General features: G+C 42.9%; 1 protein-coding gene across 2 annotated transcripts in view; it reads left to right on the top strand.

Moving 5' to 3' along the window:
• E2F7 (E2F transcription factor 7) overlaps positions 1-23,282 on the top strand; it is a 38,339-nt gene that overhangs the window by 4,175 nt on the left and 10,882 nt on the right. For both annotated transcript variants that reach the window (XM_008526525.2, XM_008526524.2), the window contains exons 3-8: positions 3,641-3,916; positions 7,507-7,675; positions 11,928-12,218; positions 13,487-13,645; positions 15,076-15,210; positions 22,819-23,004. In XM_008526525.2, the coding sequence (XP_008524747.1) occupies positions 3,641-3,916; positions 7,507-7,675; positions 11,928-12,218; positions 13,487-13,645; positions 15,076-15,210; positions 22,819-23,004 (1,216 nt within the window). The remainder of the gene's footprint in view (positions 1-3,640; positions 3,917-7,506; positions 7,676-11,927; positions 12,219-13,486; positions 13,646-15,075; positions 15,211-22,818; positions 23,005-23,282) is intronic.

Raw genomic sequence — 23,282 nt, 5'->3', positions numbered from 1 at the left:
CTCTAATCGAGGAAGTGATTTCTAGGGTGTTGCAGCTTAGATTTCATGGCCGGCAGATGGACCCAGAGTTTAGTGCACGGGAGATTTATAGGGAGTGCTCTGGGCATCAGCACCTGTGGAAGGAGGGGAGGCAGCAGAGATGGACAGAGGGGGAAGCTCGTCTGTAGCACCGTCTTGGTGGAAGTCTGAGGTTACCGTACAGGGAGTTGTGGGATGACCCCTTGGAGCAGTCCTGAGTGAGGACAAGGGGACCAGGCTTTCGCAGGTCAGTGCTGCCCCTAGCAGCCGTTGAGGACAGTTGGGCCTCCCAGGAAGGGGCGTGGTCCTGGACCATTCAGCCCTCTGCAGCCAAGGGCAGAGGCCTCCTGTTGGCATTACTTCCAGCAGCCGGGGGAATGAGTCGCTCATTCCTAAAGAGATCTGGGTGCAGCCCAGTGTCCACCACAGCCGGGCAGGCTTGCTGGGAAGCCTCAGAGCTGGCCTTTACTCTAAACCTCTTGTTTTATGGTCAGGAAACGTGGGCCCAGACGGAAAGAACAATCTGTCGAGTATCAAAAAGATAGAGAGCTGAGACAACAGGCAGCTTTCTGGAGTCTGGTGCCAGTCTTCCTTCCAGCGCCGTGTGCAGCGTTAGGATCGCAGGGTAGACAGACAGCTGTGCAGAGTGGGATTAGATTGCACTTGGCTTTCTGCCCACCTGAGACCTCAGGAAACAATTTGCTGGGCCTTTTTTCCTTTGGTACAGAGGTGTGATACAGTCATAACCTGCCAGGTACCCAACTCCTCCTACTGTAAGTATTACTTAAACCATAGTGAAAGTCTGTCCAAGGGTTGGAGGAAATAAGTCGTCTGAGTTGCTCCTGGGTGGGGAAAAGGTCAGAGCTCATCCTTCCTGCGAGTACAGGTACCAGGGAGGCAGACGAGCAGGAGGGTGAAGCTCTGCACCTGGGCCACACCGTCTACCGTGGGGACACCTTTGGAATAACTAGATAATCAAGGCACAGTGTTCTTTGAGCACCTGTGAGAGGCAAGCCATTGTGCCAAAAATTGTGAGGAATGAGACATGTGGAACGTGCTCCCTGGCCGCCAGAGCTGCAGAGGCTCATTAACGAGACCAGACGCACACCCGGGAAGTTCAGTAGCAGGACGACGCGCTATATCCCATTGGCTCCAAGTGCCAGAATGAGTGGTAACGAAGAATGGGGCAGAGGGGAGAAGATAATAGCTAAGTTTTATTGAGTGCTCACCATATGCCAGGAATGATTCTCGTAACCCTTGAGGTTGGCATTTTTGTGAACTTCATTTTCAGTTGAGACAGCTAGAGCCTAGTGAGAAGGAACTTGCCGTGCTCAGCCTGCCAATAAGTTACCAGCTTACCCCCAGAGCCTGCGTGCAGAACGACCCCTTACCCCCTCTCCACAGGCGCGAGAGGGCATCAGTGGCCTGCTGGGTACCTTTTGCTGGAGCTGTGAAGAAGATAATTTCCTCCCAATTGGTACCCAGGACAAGCTCATTTCTAGGTGCAGATTTCAGAAACTTCTGCTTTTAGCTATTTTTTGTACACCAATTACTTTTGTACTGAATGAGGCTGTGTTTGACCTCAGGCAAGTTATTCAACGTCTCTGTTCCTCAGTTTCTTCATCTGTAGACTGGAAAATAATATTACGTAGGTCACAGGATTGGCTGAGGAGTTGATACAGTCAGGAATTGCTTAACCACTGGGATGCGTTCTCAGAAATGCATCATTACGCGATTTCGTCATTGTGTGAACATCACAGAGTGAACTTACACAAACCTAGATGGTACAGCCTACTCCACGCCTAGCCATATGGTGCTAATCTCGTGGGACCACTGTTGTATATGTGGTCCATTGTTGACTGAAACATCGGTTATGCGGCACTTGGCTGTATATAAGTATCTGCAACAAGGTGTGGCGTGCAGTAAACGCTCAGTACTTTCCTTGAGAGTTCCCTTGTAGAAGACTTATCAGAATTACACTCCGGTAGGGACTTGTTAAGAGCTGTGGGTAGATGCATTGCGCCAGGCTGAACGCTCACTGCTGCTGTGGCGTGAGAAGATGTCACTCCCATCCCCACTCCCTTCTTTCCTGTTAGGCTAGGACAGAACCTCACCACGCCTGGCAGCTTCTCCTGATCCAGGGAACAAGAGTTGGTCTGCTGCCACAGATTCCACTTTCTCCCAGTCTTTTCTCTCTTCACATGTCGCTCATTTATAGGAAAGCACTTTTTTTCTTTGCTGAGGAAGATTTGCACCTTAGCAAAGATCTGTTGCCAATCTTCCTCTTTTTGCTTGAGGAAGATTCACCTTGAGCTAGTATCTGTACCAGTCCTGCTCTATTTTGTATGTGAGCCGCCGCCACAGCACAGCCACCAGCAAGTGGTATAGGTCCATGCCCAGGAACCGAAACCCGGGCTGCCAATGCAAAGCATGCTAAGCTTAACCGCTAGGCCATGGGGCTGGCCCTAGAGAGGAAGGCACTTTTTTTAAACCACTGCTCACCCAAAATCCAGGCATGCAGTAGCTGTAGAGTGATACGTGTGCAGGAAAGGAAATGACAAATATTTCATTCACCCACCTTCCTAATTCTGGATGACACTGTTGCCTGGAGGGGAATTCTGCTACAGAAGAGCAGAGTCTTCCTGCTTTGAATGGCAAAACTTATTTTTAGAGGAAAGAAATTTACTTTAATTACTTGGTACTTCCAAATATGGGTTCTATGTACTCAGTCCTTTTTCATAATGGTCATAATGGACCCATCATTGATCTTTTTAAGACATTCTACACAGTGTGGTCTGTGGGCAGGTGCTAGTCCACACACTATTAACAAGCTGCAAAAAATTTAAGAACGGAACTTGAGAGTTAAGCACTTAGAAACCCCTCTAGCAATTTGATGTTGCCTCATGACGCCCGAGCCTGTGATCAGTGGTCTCTTCCTGTTGAACAAGCTGTAGGTCAGGTTGAGTGACAAACTCAAGTGGAGAGTCACATGTGGGAGTTGCATCTAAGTCCCACAGAGTAAGATCACATGTCAGCATGGGGGAGTTTGGAAGTGGGAATACCGTAGTCCTTCACCACGGGGAGTTTGAGAAGCCCTGATCTGGGGAGATCACATTAGACAGTTCTCCAGGTTGGCTTGAAATGTGGCATTTTGTTGGATGCTCTTCCATTAATTGGTCCTGCTACTAATTGCTACATTAGCACTGGGGAACGTTGAACTACAAAAGCAAAATTGCTCTTCACTAGTTAGTGCAAACTTATAAATAGTGTTTTTAAAAGACCTGGCATTTAGAAGCAATAGGGACTCAACCCACATTTATCCTTGTTATCATCCCCAACAATAGAAGCATCCACCAGTGACAGCTACACTCATGACTTCTTTCACAGAGATGCCATGAAAAATATGTTTTAAACAAGTACCAAGTAAAAATCAGTTTCTCATTGGAGCCACTCTTGCATTCCCATGAATCAATCTGTCTAGTTTCATTAGTCCTTTCCTGATGTTTTTCAGCCCTGAACATGTGGTCTGTTTGTATTTTCATGCATTAGTGAATGGTGGGAACAAAATGTTGGTACCTGCCCTTTCTCATTCTTGCTAAAAGGTTTCTTTTTTTTTAAATAGGAAAATATATTTGTTGATCGGTTAAGGATGGCCCCGAAGACTCCAATAAAAAATGAACCAATTGATTTATCAAAGCAAAAAATCTTCACTCCAGAAAGAAATCCCATTACTCCAGTTAAGCTTGTCGACAGACAGCAGACAGAACCATGGACACCCACGGCCAACCTGAAGATGCTCATTAGTGCTGCCAGCCCCGACATCAGAGATCGGGAGAAGAAGAAGGGGCTCTTCAGACCCATTGAGAACAAGGAGGATGCGCTTACAGGCTCCCTGCAGGTAAGCAGGCTGTGCTGCTGAGGGCTTTGCAGAAATGTAAAATTTTTACTTGTATTAAAAACTCAGAATTCTCAATTATTCAGTTACTATTGAGAGAAAAACAGTATTAAACTTAATATCTTTTTATTTATAGCTGAAATGGAATTCTCACTCATCTCATTTTTCATAATGAATGCTTGCTTCTCTTGTATGATACTCCCTTGACTAGTACACATTTTAAGCTGATAAATTTTTTTAAGCAATGTTGTTTAATGATTTTGATTTAATGAAGGAATTTAGATTTTTTTTAATACTGCTGTGGATTGTAATTTTGCTCCAATTAAGGGTAATATTCTGAATACTTTTGACTTGGGAGATTTCACTTTTCTCTTGTATGTTGAGTGCACAAGTTATCTTGAAATTACCTGTCCTTTGGGGAACCGGAGCTTTTTTTTTTTTTAAAGATTGACACCTGAGCTAACATCTGTTGCTGATCTTTTTTTTTTCTTCTCCCCAAAACCCCCCAGTACATAGTTGTATATTCTAGCTGTGGGTCCTTCTAGCTGTGCTCTGTGGGACGCTGCCTCAGCATGGCTTGATGAGCAGTGTCATGTCTGCACCTAGGATCTGAACCAGTGAAACCCTGGGCCGCCACAGTGGAGTATGTGAACTTAACCACTTGCCCCGAAGCAGAGCTATTGAATAAGCAGCATATCAATACTTTTTTTTAAAAAATCAATGGTCAATAATTTTCACTCACCCATCAGACTTTTTCCAAGACTTGCTAAGAAAAGTTATTCACAGATTTCAGTGTTATTTCTCTGCCATTTTCCCTCTTTTTGGTGGATTTTTCTACACTATAAAAATTACCAAAATAAAGAAATTGGGAAGAGAGAAAGATGTCCCGAATAACAACATGAAATTACTAGAACACAATGAATTGAATCTGCTGTACGCTTAATTGCAGTGATAGAACTAACAGATTCTTTCATGTAACTAAATCCAAATCAGATCACACTTGGAGAAGCACTGCCCTAGAGAAACTCCTGCGTGTGCACACCAGGAGACGTGCACAAGAATATCATAGCCGTACAGTTCCTGTTAGCCTAAGCTGGAACCAGTCCAAATGGCAATAAACAGGAAGATGGATAAATAAATTGTGTCATATTCAGTCAATGGAATATCATACAGCAATGAAAATGAGAGAACTACAGGTATATGCAAGAACATGGATGAGTCTTCAGAATGTATGTTGATTGAAAAAAGCAAGTTCCAGAAGACTAAAAGTAAAACCAAAAACCCCTAAGCAAGTTAGTATATGGGAATAGATACATAGGTGACAGAGTGCTTTAAAAGTGGCAAGGAGATGATAAATACAAATTCAGGAGAGAGGTTACTCTGTGGAGTAGGCAAATCTAAATTAATAGTATTGTTCTGGTTTTTGGATTGGGAGGTAGATTCATGAGTATTAAAGATATTACACACGTGATAAGTGTATTTTATATGACCAAATATTCTATCAAATGGTAATAAAGAACCAATTTTTAAAAGAGATATTACTCAGTAATTTTTAGTGTAATAAAGGGATCCTAACCAAAAAGCTTGAGAACTACTGTTCAGGGTATACGCCTAGTGGTGAAGTTCCTAGGCTGTCGAATGTACAGATATTCACAAGATAATGCCAGATTGTTTTCCTAAGTGCTCTTTGCTTCCACCAATAATGTGTAAACATTTATTGATCCACAGATCCTCTCTGACACTTGAAATTGTCGAATTTATTAATTTCTGCCAGTCTAGTGGGTGTGCAGTTGTGTATTGTTGTGGTATTCCTTTGCTTTTCCTTGGTTACTAATGAGGTTAAACTTCTTTCCAGTGTGTACTGGCCACCATGTTCTTCCTCTTCTGTGAAATGCCTGTCCATGTTCTTCGCTGATTTTTATAGGGTTGTTTTTCTTTTCGTAATGATTTGTAGGAGCTTTTTGTACGCTCTTGGAGCTAAAGCTGCCTCAGTCACATGTCCGCGTTTCAGTTGGTGCGCGTCTCGCCCCTCTGTGTTGCTGCCTGTGCTCAGTCGTCCCCGTTCCGTCTCTTCAGCCTTTCCTCTTCCCCTGAGCTGGCGGTGCTGCCTCTGCCGTGTGTCGAGGTTCCGTTTGTGCGTGCCTCTGTTTCTGGGCTCTTTTCTGTTCCCTTGGCCAATTTTTCTGTCCCTACACCAAGACCGCATTGTACTAAGCGTTGCTGTCAGATAAGCAAGAGCCTCAGCTTGTTTTCCCCCACAGCGTGTGGGCTCTTCTTCACCCTCTGTTCTTCCATCCAGACGTCAGATTGAATTGTAATTGAAATTGCGTTGCGTGTACATTAATTTGAGAAGAATTACCTTGTTTATGATCCTGAGTCCTCCTATCCGTGAATATAGTATATTTCTCTAAGCTTTAAGTATGTTTCTCTAAAATCTAAGTTTTAGTATTTTATGCAAATTTTTGATAGATCTGTTCCTAAAAGCTTTATCCTTCTTGTTGCTGTTGTAAATGATGTCTTTTCTCTTCATTTTCGTTACTATTGTATAGCAGTGCAGCTGATTTTTTAACGTCTTTTCAGCCACTTTGCTAAATTCTCTTAATATTTTTAAGAATTTGTCTGAGATTTTTTTGTTTTTTATGTAAACAATCATGTCTTCTGCAGAATGAAAGTTTTACTTACTCCTTCCAATTCCTGTGCCTCGGTTTCTTTTGCTTCTTATGCACTGGCTGGAATTTCCAATATGGTACAGAAGAGCAATGATAATGGGCATCCTTGTCACTTTCCTGATTTTAACGGAATGCTTCCAAGGTTTCCCCATTAAGACAGATGTTTGCCATTGAGTTTTTATGGAAACACTTTATTACAGAAGTTCTCCATTTCTGGTTTTCTAAGGGCATTTTTGAAAATCATGACTGGGTGTTAAACTTATCAAATGCTTCTTCTGAAGCTATTGAGATAATCCTATCGCTTTTCTCCTTGAATGAGATCATTGAAAAGCTTTTTACTTTCTCAGGGCTTGAACTGAGCCCTTTTCAAATATGGCTTGATGAGACAAGGACACCAGTTTTGTGTACTTACAATAAGAAAGAATACGGAAGAATAAGATTTAGCTGACCTTGTTCAGGTCCATCAAGCCTTGGTCAACTGTAAAAAATAAAACAGTATGATAACAGTGCAGGCCCGTCCGTCTCAACCTTTCATGTCCATAGGCATCACCCCGGATCTTATGAAAAGACAGACTCTGATGCATCAGGTCTGGGATGAGGCCTGAGACTCTGCATCTCCAACAAGCTCCTGGTGATGCTGATCTGCAGCCCAGAGAGCACACCAGTAGCAGTCTACATACTAACTTCATTGTTTAAGCTTTTAACCAGCAGACTCAGCCTCAAATTGCAAAGGAGAAAAAATTCAGTCTAGAGAAAGCAATAGGTAAAACGTTAAGAAAATTAGATTAGGAAATATCTTTTATCCAGAATCTGGGAGGGTATGGATTGGGATGTCTCTCCAACTAGCCAATACCCACCATTGCACTTTCTCTGTTAGAATTTTAACCTGGCGTCTCCACCCTCCCTTCTGTCTGCCCTCTGTAGCTTGATGTTGTTGGGGACAGTGCTGTGGACGAATTTGAAAAGCAAAGGCCAAGCAGAAAACAGAAAAGTTTAGGACTCCTGTGCCAGAAGTTTCTAGCTCGCTATCCAAGTTATCCCTTGTCAACTGAGAAAACTACCATCTCCCTAGACGAAGTTGCTGTCAGTCTGGGTATGTATCATCAGATTACCCGGAGCCATCTCCAGGTACAGTGGAAACTGGCTTCCCTGGGCAGGCTGAGGGCTGCGGCTGCCTCTTGTGTTAAGTACAGAGTGGGCTCCAGGAGAGCGAGGACAGAGCCGACGGAGCTGCCGCCTGTCAGCATCAAGAGTCTCATCGTTACGCACAGAATTCCAGGGAGCCTGCTAGGCCTGAGGGAGGGGCAAACAAAAATTTGGTTTTTTTAACCTTAAAAAATATTTTTACAAAAGACTCACATTATAAACTAATATCTACTATTTTAGTTCCATCTTTTTCAGACAGACGCAAAAGATATTTAGAAATATCCTGCTGTTCGTTTTTAATAATGCTTCTAGGAGTTCAGAACTGGTGTTCTGTTAAAGCAAGAGCATCAGGTTTGAAGCTCTCTAGTGTAACATTCACAGCAAGCCTGCCAAACTAGAGAAAGCACATCTGGACACAACTCACACAGCAAACTTTATAACGGGGGAGTGCATGTGTTCCCGTGGCCTGGGCGTGTGTGACATGCCGCAGTGTGTGTGCTGTAAAGGTATGTACAGCTGCTTCAGAATAGAGACCCCTAGTGGACATGCATTGCAGTTGGTTTCAGGATGAACGTATTGTTGGCAATCAATAAATAAGCAGAAATCACAATGATTTGAAGATGTCAGGGTGTCCCCTTAAAAAATTAGGAGGGTTTACATACAGAAAAAAAAAGAAAAAAGTCCCAAAGGAATCAGCTAAGTAGGCCTTAGGATAGATTATATTTTTAGTTTGTTTGTTAGTCCTCTTTCTTCCCATAGCCCAGAGAAATGTGACCCAGTAGATGAGTGTCAATCTGAATTATTCAAACTGATGGCTAAAGAAATTGTGTTTGCTGGAAACTGAGATAATGAGGAGGCAATGGGCTGTGATGGAAAGACCATGGGCTGGGCTTTGGGTCAGACAGGGCTGGATTGGAAGCCCAGCTCTCCAATTTGCAGGCTGTGAGAGCTTTAAAAAAGTTAATGACCCTTTTTTCCTCTATAACATATGGACCGTAGTCCCTCCCTTGTAGAAACCTAGCAAGGTTTGGGATAATGGCAGTAACTGCCTAACTTGGGCCCGGCATGGTGACTCTTTTTTTTTTGAGGAAGATTAGTCCTGAGCTAACTACTGCCAGTCCTCCTCTTTTTTGCTGAGGAAGCCTGGCCCTGAGCTAACAACGTGCCCATCTTCCTCTACTTTATATGTGGGACGCCTACCACAGCATGGCATGCCAAGTGGTGCCATGTCCGCACCCGGGATCCGAACCAGCGAACCCCGGGCCGCCGAGAAGCGGAACGTGCGAACTTAACCACTGCGACACCGGGCCGGCCCCCCCGGCATGGTGACTCTTACTGTTGCATGGAACAGTTTCTACTGAGCCCTTACTCGAGGCACCCCCCCCTTCCCCAAGCTGCCCTGTCAGCCCCTGCAGCCCAGAAGAGGACAGGCAGTGCTTTGGGGCCATTTTGGAACCCAGAAGCAGAATACAATATTCTGGCATATGTAGCAATGAAACAGGCAGGGGAAAGTGACCCAGCTGGACATAAGCTTAGTATGGACCGAGTTGAGGGCCAGGGTCCTGGAAACTAGTCTTACAGAGGATGAGGGTAAAACAACAGATCATGCGGTGTCTTCCCAGGCAGCCAACTTCTATCAGGGGGCCTTGCATCAATGTCAATGCAGGAGACATAGGATTAGATGTTGGAAGGCTATGCTGCAGGTCCCGGGAGGACAGAAAAGCGGACCCCTACCCTCATGCGCTGCAGATCATTCTGCAGATCTGCATATTATGACTGCCTGGAGCAGAACTCCAGAGATTTTTGCAGTAGCTTCCTATTGTCTCATGATCACCTAGACCTGCCAAGTGAATTTGCCTTCTCTCTTCATGTGAGATCAAAAAAGGGGGTCCCTTCCTAGAAGCTATTTCAGTGGTGACCATCTTTTGGGATTGAGTCTAGACTCCCTGCCACATGCCAGGTCATAAGCTATAAGACCATATTTTAAGCATGAATGTACAGAGTATTCAAATAGCTTTGTTTCCAGATTCTGGTCCCATGTAGATTTGATATTATAGGTAAGAAGTCAAAGAACTGGGAGTGACTTTAGTAAATGAAAAATCTTTTGCACAGCCTAGGAGACTATTTTACTGGGCTGAGATGTTCTTGATAAGCTCCATCGGAGGCCAAGGGAAGCATGGTAACGATTGGTGAATCCTTGAGGGCATAACTCATGCCGTGACTAGGATTAAGAGGATTGCCTGGATACAAAGAAAAAGAAGGCTGAGTGCCAGGGAAAACCTTCCTGACAGAGCAAGCCCCAGAGTAACCTACACGTCTTGAAACCTCTGAAATGGAACTTTGTAATGCACCAGCTTACACTTAATCCAGATGAGTGATTATCCAGACAAACAGCCACACATTGGCCTTGCCCGTACCCACTACCAAACACCCATTTTTCATATTAAGCCTCATCGTACTCTCCAAGTGGTCAGAATCTTCCTGTATTTTCCCGTCTTAGGATGTCTAGCCACTAGGTGGAGACTTAACAGCTTGTATCTCATCCAAAACAACAAAACAGCCGGGCATATGGCTGGCCCTGGGGTGTCTCAGTTGCATTCACATGACATTTCTAATGGGAAGGTTTATAGAATGTTACTCTCTAAACAAGATGTGTTAATATATGAAAACAGACTGGAATGAGGAACCAGGCGGATCTGGACAGGGGGCTGCTGACTGCTCCTGCCAGCACCTTCCAGCAGGCATCTGGCACCAGAACCTGAGCTGGTGAGGGTGAAGAGCCCTGTGGGGTCATGAGCCGAAATGTGCTGATTGACAGTAAATGCCTCTTCGTGCGTATGATAGAACTTCCTCTCAGCTCCAAACTGTTCATTGTAATTTGTTCTGTTTCTCCTGTTAAGTCTTTGAAGGGCCCAAAGCCGCACTCACTGAGTCTGCCCTGATTCTATCACAGCTCCTAGCTGTGGACAGAAGAGGGCATTTTTGCAGCTGGGCGGGTTTTCCGAGAGACGCCTGGAGGCCCTTGTTGCGGATACTTACACAGAGCACAGGGGGCCAGTGCGTTCCAAAGCCTGAGGGCCTGTTGCCCAACAGGATGAGTCAGAGACGGGAGATTGTTTATCTGTATCTGCTGTGACCTCTTATGCTAACAGGGACGTTAGGTATCTCCAGTGCCTCGCAGGAAGTGTTTGCAACATAATATACAAACAGTAGATAAAATTAACTCCTGTTAGAGACCCCTCATGTTTATGGTCACATTTAATCCTCATCATTTTATGAGATAAATACTAAGGCACAGAAAGGTAACTTCCCAGGATTACCCAACCAGTAAGGCATAGCGCAGGGATTCAAGTCCAGGCAGCCGGAGCCCGAGGCCCCCACGATTAACCAGCGTAAATATTTTTAGTAAATTCGATAGACCGCTCGTAATCCTATCTATTTGGGGCATGTTGGGAGAGTGGGTAGGGCACTGATGGACTTGGTGGCCGGGGCTTTCCTGTCGGGCTGTTTGGCAGGATATGGTGCCTGGGAGCACGGGGAGAATTGTCGATGGCCGTTGCAGCCCTGCAGTAGCTTCCTCCAGCAACTTGAGGAGGCTGCCCAAGCTCTTAACTCCTGAGCTTCCCGTGCATAATAGGAAACAAAATGTTTACCATCTGTTTTCCTTACTGAGGCATTAAGAGAGTTAACAAGGTAATTTTTTCACATCATTCAAACTCCAGGAATGGACAGTATTGTCCAATAACGAGGTATCAGTTACTAGACACAATTTGTTTTGTAGTCTGTATAGTTAGGAATACAAGTCGAAATCAACCACCCAGCATTCATCAGACATCCATTACTATAACGTGTGTTGCACAATTCCACCAGCTTAAATATGCTGAAAGGCTGTGTGGTTTGCTTGTCAGGTCTAAAGAAAAGTCGCTCTACCATTTATGTAATGCAGATGGAACTCTGGTCCATATCTAGGTGGATGTTTATCCTAGATCTTATTGAGGGTTGGATCTCAAGAAGAAGAAAGAAAAATCATTTCTGTTGCTTGCATCCTTACAGGTTGAATTTCTTGAGCATCCACACCTGCTGGGCATTATACTAGGCATCATACAAAGTAGTTCACAGACATGACCCAAGCCCTCAAGAAATATAGACTAAAACATGGTCATCTGCATGCTGATGGTTGGCTTCTGTTTTTCAAACAGGTGTTGAAAGGAGACGTATCTATGACATTGTGAATGTGCTGGAGTCACTGCATCTGGTCAGTCGTGTGGCCAAGAATCAGTATGGCTGGCATGGCCGGCACAGCCTGCCAAAAACCTTGAGGAACCTCCAGAGACTAGGAGAGGAGCAGAAATATGAAGAGCAGATGGCACACTTCCAACAGAAGGAGCTAGACCTGATGGATTATAAACTTGGAGAACATAAAAAAGATGGCTATTCAGATTCCCAAGATCAACAGTTATTGGATTTCTCTGAACCCGACTATCCCTCCTGTGAGTCCAGTGTAACCCCATGAGTAGTGGCAGAGAGAAAGTGACGGTCTCTTCTGAAGAGATTCACTGCTAAGATGAGAAGCGCCGGAGTGACACGCTTGAGAGGGATATCCTCTTATTCTCTCGACTAAAGAAAGGGAGACAGATGGCTCCACAGCTGGGCTGCCCACTGGCCTCCCTGAAAGCCTGTCCAGGGGCAGTCCACTTGGAGTTGGGTGTGTGTGGACTGTAGGTCGCCAACAGTGCTCCCGTTTCAGATTGACAGCCCCATGCTGATTCTATTTGTGAGCCTTTAGGGAAAATTTACTTTGGAAGAAGTTATCTTTTCAAATAATTCAATTTTTTAAATTATATATTGAAGTAGATTACCTGGAAAAGAATACCATTAGCAGAAAATGGTGATTAGAAAGATAAACAACCCTGCTTTCATTTGATGCATGATTTTTTTAACTTATATCCACATTGTTCTTCCCCTCCCAATTCATATTTATCTTCTTCCTGTTTTACCCATTGATCTTCATCATTCTCAGCCTACTCCCCATTGCTAAGATGATAAAGTGTAAGTTTCACTCCCATTTCACTTGCAAATATAAGAAATAGAAAGGGAAAGGTGGGCCTGGTGTTCGTTCTGTTTACTGCCCCATGCCTTTTACTTTCACCCCATGAGCCAGTTCTTGTCCTAATAACCAGAGGGGACAGCCATCTGTCAGGGGTGTTTTGCCTGCCGTCTACGGCAACACACGTCTAATCAGTGTGTCCTGTTTGTTTATGATTTATTTCTTCATCTGTTTCTGAAAAGAAGAGGAAGAGGTGGGCGCCTACTACATTTAGGGTATATTCTACGTAGTGTGGGCACAAGGAAATAAAAATGGAGTCCTTGCCTTTGAGGAGAGTTGATGTTCCGAAAACAACCCCTGACCCCTGCCCTATCCTTTTATCCTCTAAAACTAATCTTTTCAAAAAATTGCTTCAGGAAAACTCCCTCATGATTCTATCCTATGAAGTATGATGCAAAGCATTGAGTGGTTTAAAATGCGTATTTCAGAGTGGATGCCCACTCTAGAGTAATTTTATGAGCCACAAGAAAACCCCTCTTCTTTCTTTATGAGCCAGCTGTCTTCTGTGATGTGCATCCAGCAGGCCTCTGCGTGGAACGAGAGTGATCCTTCCATTTGCTGGTAGCGTTAGATACTTCTGGCAAACTCTAAGTACAGTCTTTTTTGTGGTAAATTACATGTTTTGATGCTTTTGTTTCATTCCCTTTGTAGCATCTGCAAACAGTAGAAAAGACAAGTCTCTGAGAATTATGAGCCAGAAGTTTGTCATGCTGTTCCTCGTCTCCAAAACCAAGATTGTTACTCTTGACGTGGCTGCCAAAATACTGATAGAAGAAAGCCAAGATACCCCAGACCATAGTAAATTTAAAAGTAAGCATCTTCACCTACATCTTGCACAAAAAGGGTGAGATTTCCTATGTTGATATATTCTGTCTCTGAGATTAAAAGAGGGATTTTTTGAGAAGCATGATCCTTCCTGCACTCATAGAGGTCCTTGATGCCTTGAGAGGTAAGTTAGTCACGAGCCAGAATGCCCATCAAATTTGTGTGAGACACCTTTTCCTCGGAGTAAGAGTGGCTGGTGGAATGCCATCCCACAAATGCAGGTCAGGGAGGGTGTGAGGGACTGTGCGTTGCTCTTTAGTATCACTGCATCCAAGACGGAATGTCTGAGTGTTCTTTCCCCTTCTTTCCTCACCCCTGCATACTCTTCTGATGGGTGGAGATGAAAGTTGTCTACAGGTAAGAACCAGAGGAAAGCAGGGCAGGGTAGGGGTGGTGGGACATGGCTGCTGGACAAGGACAGCATTTCTGAGTTTCACACCCAGTGCATCTTCCTTTTCTGTCAAGCACAGCGCCTGAGCCAAATGCCCTCATCTGCCTGTAACTCTTTCAAGCCCTAGGAAGCCATGAGGTCAACATTCCAGCTTTTTTTTCCAGCTGGAATGATAGCCACCCTATGGAAGAAATGACTAGATAAAATCCAGCTCTATCAGAATTGGGAAGAAAACTGTACCTGGGGTGAATGGTTGATGTTTCTAGATAAGAATCAAAGCCCCTTTGCTTGGTCTTAGCACTGAGGTCAAGCGGGTTTCCTGCCTGTAAATGAACTTCTTGAATAGAAAGTGTTTTGTGGGCATGGTCCTGCCTGTTTAATGTGCTACCTCCCTTCTGAATTTCTCCTCCAGTGCATGCATTTTAAAACGTCCCTCTTAAGACTCAAGGAACGCCCATTCCACCCCTCCCCCACTGGGGGGCAGGAACGCCAGGGTTTCAGGTGAGGAGCTGCCTGTGTTTAGCACAGTCGTACCTCGTAACCAGGAGCCCCACACACCCCGTGTGCCCAGGGGTGCAGCCTCACAGGTAGCTGGGGAGTCCCTGTCATTTTCACAGCCCAGGTGCCTGGAGGAGCTGGCGCCGCCACCTCCTGCTAGGAGAAACTCAGGGCAAGCTTTTGACATGCCGCATATAGAATTACGGTTACTGAGCCCTTAATTACAGCTCCTTTCTCTCCCTTGGTGTGTTTGCAATCACGGTGCTCCCTGCTTGTCACCAGCTGCCTTTTGTAAGAGGTGTGAAGTGGAAACGGAAGGACACACTGACCTTCCCCTAGTGTGTGTCTTCAGATACATCAGAAACATCAATCCTGGGTGATTTCATGGAGAGCCATTGTCTCCATCCCACCCCACTGCTTTCCCCTTGAGGTTTATATGGTGGCTGAGAAAAGTGACCTGTCTCGTAAACTAAAATGGAATGGTGGCTCAGACAGCATGACTGTAATTGTGTTTTCCATCTTCAAGCAAAGGTACGCCGCCTCTATGACATAGCCAATGTTCTGACCAGCTTGGCTTTGATAAAGAAAGTGCATGTAACAGAAGAGCGGGGCCGCAAACCAGCCTTCAAGTGGATCGGGCCCGTGGACTTCAGTTCCAGTGGTAAGGCGCCATGGTTGTGCTAGGAACCTGTTCTGTTTGTAATCCCTAATTCCTTTTTCAAATCACACATCCACCACGTAGTGAGACTGATCTTCATTTCCTGTAACGCACATCACGTTCGAAATTAGACTAGTGCTGTCGCTCTTGGAACAGGGGGCACTAGTCTGCAACTGCTGTGTGTGGTTGGCTCACACGCGGTGGGAAGGGAAGTCCTGCGAGCTTGCAGCCCAGGGCTTTCTGTAATAGTAAATTACAGCTCTTTAGCGTTTTTTATTTTAGTCCAAAGTTCCTGGAAGTTTAGGACTGAGGATTAAAAATGACGCTTCTTATGAACTCTGGTTGTTTCTTCATTAGAAAAATAAAATATTGTTTTTCTTTGAAATTCCAGGTAATGTAAACATTATGTCAATTACTATCACAAAACTAATATGTAGTAAGATGGCTTCTAAACAGTGTGGATGTAATGAATACCTTTTTTATAATTTACTTAAAAGGCTACAGACATCATAATTTTACTAAACTACAGCAAAAGAGGGTTTTCTCTTCTACTTATTTCATAGGTAATATCTGAGCAATCGAGAGCTGGATCCTACCGCACCAGCCACTTTACATATAGCTCTGCTGCCTGGAAAAAGCCATTAAGTTATTTTTAAATTACCCTTCCAATTTGGGCATTAGTGGTATAAATTCCTGCCACTTAACCCAGGCGTATAAAAGATATACCTCTCTACCTCACTCATGAGACATTATTCACTTAGGATCTAGGTGAAATCACTTAAGATCAAGTATAACTAATTCAGCCCAGCATGTGGACTGCATGATCACTGTACTAAATGCCATGGGAGATTGAAAACATAGATGACGCGCTCCCCCCTGCAGGAAACAGACAACTTTGCCATTTTCCACTCTTCTGCCTTTGGCTTCTAGTCTTTTCATCTGTGAGGCCCTCTTCTTTTTCAACATAAAAATGTTGTTGATCTTCAAGATCTGGCTCAAGTGTCAACTCCTCCATGAAGTGTTCCCTGATTACAGAGCAGTGTCTCAGCTGAACTACTGCAACTTCATATTGTGAAAATTACAGTACAGTTAAGCAATACGCATGGTGGAACTGGCTCTGTAGGAATTCAGAGAGGATATGAGTTAAGTTCTGATGGACTCTGTTGGGTTTTGGAGGGATGGAGAGCGTTTTAGTTGAAGGAACTAGATACCTAAGAATAGCTGGTTTGTGTTGGAGAGACCAGCCACCCTGATTTAAGTGGAGGGCAGAGGGTGGAAATGATGAGAAATAAAATGTGTTCAGTTGAGACCACGTTTTGGAAGGCCTCAAAAGTTAAGCCAAGAAGTTTGTACTAGATGTAATAGGCAGAAGGGACAAGGGGTCTTTAGATAAAGAGATTGAAAGAGAGGAAGGACTCAAAGGTGGTGGTGTCGTTTTGAGGAAAATAAGACAACTGGAGAAATGAGCGGGTGTTAGGAGGTCAAGGAGTTTGTGGATTTGCAGAACCAGTGGAGAGCTCTGATCTGATGAGGGAAAGAGGGCTGGGAACCAGGTCAGGAACCTCAAAATAAACTTAATTTTCTCTGCCCTTCAGAAACAAGACCCCCTTTCTGTATTCCCTAGTTCCATTACTGAGGACACTGTCGTCATCAACCCAGCAGTCCAAATCTGGAACAAGTTCTTTGATTCCTTGGTTCACTCTCCTTCAGTCCTTGATGAGCAATTCCTCACAGTTAAACTTCGTAAATGTCTCTTTCCTCTTCTCCCCACCATCATGGCCTTTGCTTCTAACAGCTTTCTTGAGGTATCATGACATATGATAAATGGCATGTGGTTAAAGTTACAATTTGATAAGTTTTTGTGTTGTATGCACCTGTGAAATAATCCCCACATTCAAGATAATGACCAGTCACCCTCCAAAGTCTCCTCTTGTCCCTTCAGGATTCCTTCCTCCCTGCCCCCACCCCTAACTCTGGGCAACTACAGATCCGCCGCCTTTCACTCCAGAATCATTTGTATTTTCTAAAATTCTTTATAAGCGAATCATATACAGTCATTGCTCATTATTCACAGGTCCATATTTGCAAATTTGCCTACTCACTAAAATTTATTTGTAACACCAACATCAGTCCTCAGGGCATTTTCTCATTCACGGACGTGCAGAAAGTGGTGAAAACTTTGAGTTGCTGACACATGTGTTCCCGGCTGGGCTCGCAGCAGTGCTCTGCCTGCTGTTTCAGCTCTCGTCCTGTAAACAAGTGTCCTTGTTGTGGCCTTTTTAAGGCCATGTTTTCATGTTTTTGTGCTTTGTGTTGGTGATTTTGCTGTTTAAAATGGTTCCCAAGTGTCATACTGAAGTGCAGCCTATTGTTTCAAAGTACAAGAAGCCTGTGTGTGCCTTAGAGTAGTCCCCTTTCCTCGCAGGGGAATCGCTCCAAGACCCCCAGTGTATGCCTGAAACCAAGGATGGCACCAAACTCTGTGTATGCTGTGTATTGTCCTACATGCGCATACCTATGGTAAAGTCTAATTTATAAATTAGGCACAATAAGAGATTAGCAACAATAGCTAATAATGAAATAGAACAATGATAACAATATACTATAATAAAAGCTACTATTAGATCTTGGCAACTTCAGCATACAATTTTTTTCTTTCCTTTTTAAGTTGAGAACTTCCACCCTTTCACTTAAAGGAAGCACTTTACGGCTTCTCTTTGGCATATCTGAATTGCCAGCGTCACTACTCTTGTGCTTTGGGGCCATTATTAAGTAAAATAAGGATGACTTGAACACAGGCACTGCGATACCGTGACAGTGGATCTGATAACCAAGACGGCTACTGAGTGACTAACGGGTGGGTGGTGTCTATAGTGCAGATGTTCTGGACAAAGGGATGACTCACATCACGGGCACAACAGCGTGGGGTTTGATCATGCTCCTCAGAAGGGCGTGCAATTTAAAACTTATGAATTGTTTATTTCTAGAATTCTCCACATAATATTTTCAGACTGTGGTTGACTTTGGTTAACAAACTGGAAAGTGAAACCCTGGGTAAGGGGGGACTACTGTACAGCCAAAATACATACTCAGGCATGAGTTCTAGTGCAATGGCTGAGTTCAGTGATAATGGATCAATCTGTATTAATTAAGCTGTCTTTAAATAGAAGCACATGCAAAACAAGGTTGTGTATTCATCAGTTGACGAAATTTTGTGACCAGAGGCTCTCAGGAACCTAACCCTGTATTTCCTCAGGGAGCACTGGTTCAGTATTTGCTATTTCGGTGATTGTAGTGACCTTATACAGCGTAGCTACCATGAATAACCAGAATCGACTGTTTATCAGGCTTCTTTCCCTCAGTATAATTATTTTGACATTACTCATGTTGTAGAATGTATCAATTCCTTTTTATTGATGAGCATCCCATTGTATAGATATATCATTCTTTGTTCATTTACTTGTTGATAAACATTTGGATTATTTCCAATTTTGGACTATTGTAAATAAAGCTACAATGAGTGTTCACACACAAGTCTTTAAATGGTAGAATTCACCAGTGAAGCCATGTGGGCCTACAGTTTTCTAAGTGAGAAGATTTTAACAACAGATTCAAGTAGCTGTAGGGCCATTCAGTTTATCTCTGTTAGTTCCTTTCTTCCACTTTGAGTTCAGTTTGCTCTTTTTTTAGTTTCTTATGGTAGAAGTGGAGGTCATTAATTTGAGAACTTTCTTCTTTTCTAATAGACATTTTGTGCTATAAATTTCCTTCAGAGTACTGCTTTATGTCTATCCCACAAATTTGGATATGTGTGTTTTCATTGTCTTCCAATTTAAAATATTTTTCAATTTGCCTTTTGATTTCTTTTTTTATCGACAAGTTACTTAGATGTATGTTACATAGTTTCCAGATAGTCTGGGATTTTCCAGATACCTCTTTCTTACTAATTTCTAATTTCGTTCTATGTAGGCAGAGAACATACTTTGTATAACTTGAATCCTTTTAAATTTATTGAGGCGTGTGTTTTGATACAGATATGCTTTATCTTGGTAAATACTCCATGTGCATTAAAAAGAATGTACATTCTGCTTTGTTGGATGGAATGTTCTATAAATGACAACTAGATCAGATTGGTTGATAGTGTTGGCTGAATCGTCTATATCTATTGATTTTATGTTTACTTGTTCTATCAACTATTGATGGAGGAATGTTGAAATCTCTGATTATAATTGCAGATTTGTCTATTTCCGGCAGTTCTGTCAAGTTTTGCTTCGTGTATTTCAAGCTGTCATTAGGTGCATAAACATTTAGGATTGATTGGTGTGTCTTAATGAATCAACCCTTTTATCATTATGAAGTGATCCTCTTTATGCTGATGGTATTCTTTGCACTGAAATTTACTTTACCTGATGATAATATAGTCACTTCAGCTTTCTTTTGATTAGTTAGCATAGTGTGTATTGTTCATCCTTTTACTTTTAAACTATTGGCATCTATATTTAAAATGAGTTTCTGGTAGGCAGTGTAGAGTTGAGGCTTTTAAAAATCTAATCTGAGAATTTCTTCTGTTTAATTGGGTTGTTTAGACCATATACATTTAATATGATTATTGACATATTTGGATTCTAGTCTGTCATCTTGCTCTCTGTTTTAAGTTTGTCTTGTCCGCTCATTGTTTCTTTTTATTCATTTTCTCCTCTCTTTTGGATTTAGTAAGATTTTTTATGCTTTCATTTTACCTCCTTTATTGGCTTATTCGCTATAGCTCTTTGTTGTGTTATTTTAATGGCTGCTTTGGGGTTTAAGTATGCACCTTTAGCTTATCACAGGCTACTTGCAAGTAATATTATGCTACTTATATTGTGTCAGTACCTTACGATACATATTTTCGTTTCTCCCTGCCTGACCTTCCTACTGTTGTCGCCATACATTTTTCTGCTCCATATCTTATAAATCCCACAATGCCTTGTTATTTTTGCTTTAAACAGTTGATTGTGTTTTAAAGAGATTTTAATGAGGGGGGAAAAAAATCTATATTTACCCATGTAGTTAGGATTTCCAGTGCTTGTCATTCCTCTTTGTAGATGCAAGTTTCCATCTGGTATCCTTTTTCTTGGCTTAATGGACTTTCTTTAACATTTCTTGTAGTGCAGGTCTGCCAGTGATGAATTCTTCTAGCTGTTGTATGTCTGAAAATGTCTTTCTTTCGCCTTTCTTTTTGAAAGATATTTCTGCTGGGTAAAGGATTCTAGGTTGATGGTTTGTTCTTTCACCACTTTAAAGGAGTTGCTCCACTGTCTTCTAGCTTGTGTTGTTTCTGACAAGAAATCTACAATCATCCTGTTCTTCTGTGTGTGATGTGTCTTTTTCCTCTGGTTGCTCTAAGATTTTCTTTATGACTGGTTTTAAGCAATTTGCTTATGAGTGCCTTGGTGTACTTTCTTCATGTCTCTTGTACTTGGGTTTATTGAGCTTTTTGGATCTATGTTAAAGTTTTCATCAAATTTGGCAAATTTTCAGCCCTTGTTTCTTCTGTCCTCACCTCTCCTGACGTTGGGAGACTCTAGTTATGCTTATATTTGGCTGCTTGAAGTTGTCCCACAGCCCACTGATGTTTTGTTCATTTCTTTCTCTCTGTTTCGTTTTGAATAGTGGCTGCTGCTATGTCTTCAAGTTCACAGTTTTTTTCTGCAGCATCTAATGTGTCATTAATCTCATCCACATTGTGCTTCATCTCCAACACAGTAGTTTTTATTTGCAAGAAGTATGACTTGGGCCTTTATATTTTCCATGTCCCTACTTAACATGGTCAGTCTTTGCTCTAGTTTCTTGAATTTATGGAATACAACTAGAATATCTATTTTAATCTGCTCATCTACTAATTCTATCATCTGTGTCACTTTTGGGACCATTTCAATTGATTTTCTTCCTTGCTATGGGTTGTATTTCCCTGCTTCTTTGTGTACCTGACAATTTGGAATCGTATGCCAGACACTGAGAATGACATATTGCTAGATGGCAGACGTTTTGTATTCCTAAGAATGTCCTTGAGCTTTGTTCTGGGATGCAGTGCAGTTCCTTGGGAACAGTGATCCTTTCAGGTCTTGCTTTTGAGCTTCAGTAGGCGGGACCCTATCAGCATTTAGTCCTGAGTACATTGCCCCACTACTGAGGCAACACCTTTTTATTTAGTATTCTAGCCAATGACCATGAATTATGAGATTTTTCCACTCTGGCTATTGGCCACAGGCACTGTTCCCAGCCCTTTGTGAGCTGCAGACACCATTCCCTCTTCTCCTTTGGAGTGGTTCTTTCCCTGGCCTTGGGTAGTTTTTTCTCATGGTGAGTATTCCACTCAGTCCTCGAGGGGGCCCTCTGCACATCTCCGGCATTCTCTTTCTGTCAGGCTCCTCTCTCCAGTGCCCCGCAAACTCCGGCTGCCTTGGCTTTCCTGGACTCCCAACTCCATCCTCAACTTGGGGAGACTTCCACGTTCTGTCCAGGTCCCTTCCTCTGCACACACCCTGGAAACGTTCTCCAGGCAGTAAGCTGAGCAGTCATAGAGCTCACCTCATTTGATTCCTGTCTCTTAGAGATCACTGTCCTTTATGTCCTGATGTCCAACGTCTTGACAGCCATTGTTTTATATTTTTTGTCCAATTTTTTTTTCAGGGTAGATATGATCCCTGTTACTGTGTTGACCCATTTTCTTCATTTTAATTCTGTAATTTCTGGTTTTCTGAAGAGAACATTTATTGGGTTTTTGTTATGAGAAAATGAAAACCATATAGATGATTTTCTCTTTCAATCTTTGTGTGTTTTAGAAAATGTAAATCCAGCTGGGCCTTTCAGTTTATTAAATCAGTCTCATAATTAAAATGTGCATCCTTTGAACTTAGAAAAAGATAGCACGGAAGAACAGGGTAGGAATGACTGTCTGAGCAACAGGAACTATTCCTATATGGAAACACAGGCTGATTCTATATAGAAAGTTCTGTTCCGACTTCACACAGGCTCTGTAAGCATAAAGTGGGCCTCCAGGCCCAGCCTTCTGTTTTCTTCACTGTTCTGCAGCATTTCAACCATGAGGTTTCTGCTGACCTTATTCCTTTGGTCACTTAGTAACTGAGCCTTCTACTGCATAAGACAGAAGTAATAAAGCATAATAGAAAGTAGAGATTCTCATTACCCTAGAGCTATGGCATAAGAGACTGATCTCAATTAGTGTTAAAATCTCAAAATACGCATGGTGGGCTGAGTATGGGTTCTCCTTTGATATCTCTGCCCAAAGAAAGCATCTGAAATGTCCGATCTGTTCTAATTTGGGTTGAAGAACATCTTGCTCTACTTTTGTTGTAGTTCAGTTAATTTTAGAATATGTATGGATTCAGTCTCACTTTATACTCACCCACGAACTTTTAAAAAAAATTAGTACATTGAAAGAAATTGGGGCTTGAGACAAGGCTCATGAAATCCCTTTGATTGTCTTAGTTTTTAATTTATAGGGTAGCTCCATTACAATTATAAGCTCTCAAAGGCATATCTTAAAAGGCTAAAATTATCCTGAATTATAGCTGTGTAACAACCCTACCAATTCTCTCGTTTGTTTAGATGAAGAACGAGGGGATGTTTCTGCATCTGTCTTACCAGAATTGAAAAGAGAAACATACGGCCAGACTCAAGTCTGTGCAAAACAGAGACTGGCCCGACATGGTTCTTTTAACACAGTGCAGGCTTCTGAGAGGATCTGGAGGAAGGCGGACTCGGAGCCCAGCAGCCCTTGCAGAGAAGCACAAGGTGACTGCCTTTACTGAAACTGCGGGATCTGTCAGTCACCATGCAGTTGTAGCCCTGCCCTTGCAATGAGCTCACTCTCTAGCCCCCACCTGTTTTCTCACTTACCTGAAATTGATCCCAGTCAGACTTGAAGATCAATTGCTTTGTCACGCTTGGCCTGTTGGATGCATCTCAGAAATTCATTGGACTTACAAAGCAACACTTGTTTTGTTTGTTTATTAATTCTTGATGAGACCTGAATTCACCATTAACAGCTAACTTCTGGAAATTTCTCTCTT

Source organism: Equus przewalskii, chromosome 29 (genome assembly GCF_037783145.1).
Source record: "Equus przewalskii isolate Varuska chromosome 29, EquPr2, whole genome shotgun sequence".
In the NCBI taxonomy this organism is placed as follows: Eukaryota; Metazoa; Chordata; class Mammalia; order Perissodactyla; family Equidae; genus Equus; species Equus przewalskii.
This window is presented reverse-complemented; position numbering and strand designations above follow the sequence as displayed.